The following is a 6,000-nucleotide window of genomic DNA, read 5'->3' as shown; positions in this document are numbered from 1 at the left end:
GAAAGAAAGAAAAGAAAGAAGTAAACAAAGAAAAAGACAAATGGAAGGATGGGAGGGGAGGGGGTATGAAATGAGGACAGAGGAAGAGAAAAGGGAGAGAAAGAAAGAGCAAGGGATGGACGAGGAAAAAACTGCCTGCTCTTTGGAGAGAATGTGATAGAGTTAGACCACGCTAGTATCTGGTGGTGGAGAGGAGACTCCCCAAGGGGACCTGGTGGTTCTAGAAGGACAGTCTCTGTACCCCCAGTCAGACCTATCCTGCCCCAGAGCTCCACATATCCTCTTCCAACCACTCATGGGTCCCTAGTGTCCATGAGGACCCAAAAGGGCAGCGGGCACAGCCACGACTCACCGTGGAAACACAGCAAGTACTCCTCTCGCTGCCCTGCACTGTTCACCTGCACGATCGAGACAGGGAAGCTGTTGGAAGAGGCGGCAAACACAGCAGGTGCCAAGGAATGGTCATTCTTATCCAGGAATTCTGTAAAGGCAGGCGAGAAGCGGGCTTCAGGAATGAGTTCTGAGTCTCAGTGCGGCCTGAGCCACGGGTGGGTGGGAAAGAGAAGGCGGGCCCTACCCTCCAGCGTGTACTGCTTCATGTCGATTTCGTAGAATTTATTGGTTCCAATGAGGATACTGTAATTGGTGAAGTGGATACAGCTGCAAGGCTCTGAGGTCTCTATCTCCTGAGACATGAGAGTAGAAGAGAAGGATGTGAGAGGTAACACAGGGCAGCCAAGGTCCACAGCTGTTCTGCTTCTGCCTACAGCATCTAGCCAAGCCCTGGAGAACATTGTCGCCAAGCTTGTTCACGTTGTCACAGAAAGTCATTCATCTTTTTTTTTTTTTTTTTTGGAGACAAGGTCTCGCTCTGTCGCCTAGGTTAGAGTGCAGTGGTGCGATCATAGCTCACTGTAGCCTCAAACTCCTGGGCTCAAGCAATCCTCCCACCTCAGCCTCCCAAAGCATTAGAATTATAAGCGTGAGCCACTGCACACGCCCCATTCACCTTTCATGCCTCTCAGGATGAACAGTGATCCATTTGTTATCTCTTCCTATTGTTCCACGCAACCCAAAACCAAGAAAATAAGGTCAAACTGCAGCCAGAAAAAGGCAGGGTCAGAAACACCATTCCAGGCTGGGCACAGTGGCTCACACCTGTAATCCCAGCACTTTGGGAGGCTGAGGCGGGTGGATCACCTAAGGTCAGGAGTGGTGGTGCACGACTGTGATCCCAGCTACTCAGGAGGCCGAGGCAGGAGAATCACTCAAACCTGGGAGGCAGAGGATGCAGTGGGCTGAGATCGTGCCATTGCACTACAGCCTGGGTGACAAGAGCAAAACCCCGTCTCAAAAAAAGAAAGAAAAAAAAAAAAAAGAAAGAAACAGCATTCCAATGAAGAGACAGAACTTGAACAATACAACATTCTTATCAGAAGGAAAAAAAAGACAGGAAAAATACACCAATTATTAACAGTGGTGGTCAACAGCAATAGTTTGGGTTTCCTTCTTTTTGCTAGCTTCTAAGTTTCTAGTTCGAACCTATATTACCTATGCAGTCATCATCATGATCATCATTATTGACATGTTAATTATCTGCTTCCTGATTATTTTTAGTTGTTTTTAGGCCAATCCTAATGTCATCAAAAAACTAGACATACCTATTCAAAACGTGTGGCCAGGAATCATAAAGTAGCAATGATTTCTCAGAATTTAGTGAGCATTATCATCATCACTGAGTATTTCTTGGTCACCTACTAAGTATAGGAAAACTTTGAGGAAGCATGATATAGTGAAATGGTAGAAAAACAAAATCAAATGTCAGTTTTGGTCTCAACTTTGTAACTGAGGATCTTCTGCCAGCTTCAGTTGTCTTCCCTGAAAATTGGGAATAACTATCCCTGCTTTTCCGAACTGTGGGGAAAGGTGCTTGTAAAACAGCCATTCAGTCCCTGATAGGGTGGGCACTCAGCAAACACACAAACTAAACTAACACCACCTGCCCAGAACGGAACAGTTTCTCTAACAGGTAAAGACCCTTATATATTATTCACCCTTCATTTCCATTTTTTTTTTTTTTTTTTTTTGAGATGGAGTCTTGCTCTGCTGCCCAGGCTGGAGTGCAATGGCACAATCTGGGTTCACTGCAACTTTCACCTCCCAGGTTCATGCAATTCTCCTGCCTCTGCCTCCCAAGTAGCTGGGATAACAAGCACCCGCCACCACGCCCAGCTAATTTTTGTATTTTGAGTAGAGATGCAGTTTCACCATGTTGGCCAGGCCGGTCTCAAACTCCTAACTCAAGTGATCTGCCCTCCTTGGCCTCCCAAAGTGCTAGGATTATAGGTGTAAGCCACCGTGCCCGGCCTCATTTCATTTTTGAAACTAATCATGAAAGCACCAGAAATATATCAGGCTTAGAAGCAGTGGGACACTAGTAGGTAGGGACATCAGACAGCATTCTCCAGAAGCCAGGCAGATTTAAGGATCTAACACACATCTCGTCCACACTGCAGTCATCATCACAACTCACTCTGCTCCAAGGAGAAGCAGCTCCCTAATTATATACCAAAATAGTGCTAGCACTGGTTAGTCCAGAAGGTTATATTAATAGAAACTTCTAGAATTTGAGAAAGATTCTGAAAGGTGCTACCTGGGACTGCTAGCGTCTTGGAAAGTGCCCCCTTTTTTTCCCCACTGTTTTTTCCTATCAGTCAACTTTCTGTTCTAACAAAAGGCTGAATTCATCGCGCTCAATGCGGAGGCAGTTCGCAAATGGGAGGAGAAAAGCGAGGAGGGAAACCGCAGCTACTAGTGGCCCTGGAGGATCCTCCACAAAGGAAGGATCTCGCTCACGATAGAGGTCACCGCAGGCTGAAGGCCTGCAGGGTGGAAAGAACCCGGTACAGGTTGTGTCCCAAGACAGTGCACTTTCCACACTGGCTCGCTGAGAGGGCAGGACTGGCTTTCCCACGTTCAACCATGGTAAGGCCCGTGACTTACTTTCCGAATGCAGTATTTGCTGAGGTTTTCGTTGTAGCGGAGAATGACGACTTTGCTGGGCATGGCTGCACAGATGCAGAGCCCGTTCTCAATCTGAAAAGCAACCAAGAAAAGAAAAAGACTGTCACCAGTGTGAAAACAGCTGTGGGGCAAAACTAGGAAAAGCTCTCAAGCTCCGTGCTATTGATGATTCAGACCAGATCATTCTGTGTGGTGGGGGGAGGGCTGTCCTGCGCATTGCAGGATATGAGCAGTATCCCTGGCCTTGATCCACTAAATGCCCGCAGCACTTCTATCTGTGACAATCAAAAACATCTCGAGCCATTACCAAATGTCCCCTGGTAAGGCAGAATTACCCCTGGTCGAGAACCAAGGCTTTTACCTGGGATCCAGAGAAGGCCTCAGGGAAGCAGCTGACACCACACACCTTTCCCACCCATGTGCCTTCTGCTAGAGACCGAATCTTTTGACAAACTCACCTTGTGGGGATGGGGAGGAGACAGAATGAGAGAGGGGATAGGTGCTAAACGAATTTAGAGAACATTTCTTTTTTTTGAGACAGAGTCTCACTCTGTCACCCAGGCTGGAGTGCAGTGGTGTGATCTCAGCTCACTGCAGCCTCCACCTCCCGGCTTCAAGCGATTCTGCCACCTCAGCCTGCCAAGTAGCTGGGACTACAGGCGCGCACCACCATGCCTGGCTGATTTTTGTATTTTTAGTACAGATGGGGTTTCACCATGTTAGCCAGGCTGGTCTCGAACTCCTGGTCTCAAATGATCCACCTGCCTCAGCCTCCCAAAGTGCTGGGATTACAAGTGTGAGCCACCACACCCCGCCCAAATTTAGAGAAAATTTCAATCCAAAGGGAAAAGTTCTTAGCTAAGAACTCATACATGTGCAGAGTTCTACATCAAAACGCTCTTTTTCTAGAACAGCTGAAACCCTTTTACTTCTCCTGCTACAACCAGAAGTTTATCATTCACCAAATGAGGCTGACTGCTCAAATCAGTCCTGGCATAAGGTCAGCAGCTGGTACAGTGGGTGAATGAAGATGGGCCGGGATAAGGGAGGAATACACAGGAAAAGGGAAATTGTTAGCAATGTTCTATTTCTTGGACTGGGTAGTGAGTGTGTGGATGCTTATGACATTATTAGGCTTTATGGTTTACATATATATTCCATACATTTTTTGAACAGTTCAGATATTAGAATGAAAATAATTTCTAATTTAAAAAACAAATTTTTATTAGCTGGGCATGGTGGCGCACACCTGTAATCCCAGTTACTCGGGAGGCTGAGGCAGGAGAATCACTTGAACCCGGGAGGCAGAGGTTGCAGTGAGCCAAGATCACATCACTGCGCTCCAGCCTGGGCGACAGAGTGAGACTCTGTCTCAAAAAAAAAAAAAAAAACAACAACAACAACAAATTTTTGGCCAGGTGCAGTGGCTCATGCCTGTAATCCCAACACTTTGGGAGACCGCAGTGGGTGGATCACTTGAGGCCAGGAGTTCAAGACTAGCCTGGCCAACATGGTGAAACCCCATCTCTACTAAAAATACAAAAATTGGCCTGCCATGATGGTGCGCACCTGTAGTCCCAGCTACTTGGGAGGCTGAGGGGGGAGAATTGCTTAAAGCCAGGAGGTGGAGGCTACAGTGAGCCGAGATCGCACCGCTGTGCTCCAGCCTGGGTAACAGAGCAAGACTCTGTGTCAAAAAAAAAAAAAAAAAAAAAAAAAGTTGATCCAGCAACTGAATGAACAAATGTGCATTTGTGCTGTCTTCTGAAGGGCAAAACGCAATGGTTTTCAACAGCAGAATGCCAGTAGCCTCAGGGGGTCTATAAACACCTGATTCAGACTTCATTAAAGTTATACATGTACCGCAAATACTCTTTTTTATTATTTTCTACTTAGTTCAGGTGCACATGTGTAGGTTTGTTGTCTCAATAAACTCATGGCATGGGGGTTTGTTGTACAGGTTATTTCATCACCCACGTATTAAGCCTGGTATCCATTAGCCATTTTTCCCGATCCCCTCCCTCATCCCACCCTTCACCCTCTGAGGGGCCCCAGTGTGTTTTGTGACCTTCTATATGTCCATGTGTTCTCATCATTCATCTCCCACTTATAAGTGAAAACATGCGGTATTTGATCTTCTGTTCCTGTGTTAGTTTGCTAAGGATAATGGCCTACAGCTCCATCCATGTTCCTGCAAAGGACATGATCTCATTCTTTTTTATGGCTGCATAGTATTCCATGGCATATATGTACCGCGTTTTCTTTATCCATTCTATCACCGATGGGCATTTAGGTTGATTCCCTGTCTTTGCTATTATGAGTAGGCTGTAATCAACATACGCATGCATGTGACTTTATAACAGAATGATTTATATTCCTTTGGGTATATACCCAGTAATGGGATTGATGGGTTGAAAGGTATTTCTGGTTTTAGGTTTTTGAGGAATCACCACACTGTCTTCCACAGTGGTTGAACTAATTTACACTCCCACCAATAACGTATAAGTGTTCCTTTTTCTCCACAACCTCACCAGCATCTGTTATTTTTTGACTTTTTGATTAAAGAAGCAAACAAAGGTATTTTATGTGCCACTTTTCAATATGCCAGAAGCTACAAATTAATTAACTTGAGTTCTCATGAACCGATTGTTAGGTAAATGTCATGAATTTTGAATTTTTAAATTTCTAGCAATGAAACATACTTTCATTGAGTTCAGACATAGAGATCCATGTTAGTTTTTCTTAAGGTTCATCTCTCTCTCACTCACAGACACAGCAGACACACACATGCACATGCACACACACTTATTTTTAAATTATGGATCATCCTTCTAGTTTTGTTAATTTTATTCCCATTTTGCTCTCATTCATTTTAGATTCAAAACTTGTACAAATTTCATGGCTACACAAATTATTTCACGTGCCTAAAGAAGGCAAAAGAAATTTAACCTAGTTTGAGGATGTACAATTGTGAAC

The 6,000-nt window shown here is 45.1% G+C and overlaps 1 protein-coding gene across 1 annotated transcript in view; it reads right to left on the bottom strand.

Moving 5' to 3' along the window:
* The window catches only part of CIT (citron rho-interacting serine/threonine kinase), a 203,630-nt gene that overhangs the window by 15,656 nt on the left and 181,974 nt on the right, over nt 1-6,000 (bottom strand). Inside the window, exons 40-42 of the mRNA XM_017879082.1 lie at nt 3,004-3,096; nt 578-686; nt 321-481 (exon numbers count right to left, since the gene is read on the bottom strand). Coding sequence (XP_017734571.1) covers nt 321-481; nt 578-686; nt 3,004-3,096 — 363 coding nt within the window. The remainder of the gene's footprint in view (nt 1-320; nt 482-577; nt 687-3,003; nt 3,097-6,000) is intronic.

Source organism: Rhinopithecus bieti, unplaced genomic scaffold (genome assembly GCF_001698545.2).
Source record: "Rhinopithecus bieti isolate Rb0 unplaced genomic scaffold, ASM169854v2 scaffold_11938, whole genome shotgun sequence".
NCBI classification, from domain to species: Eukaryota; Metazoa; Chordata; class Mammalia; order Primates; family Cercopithecidae; genus Rhinopithecus; species Rhinopithecus bieti.
Note: the sequence above shows the minus strand (reverse complement) of the source record. Positions and strands in the feature narration are given on the sequence as shown.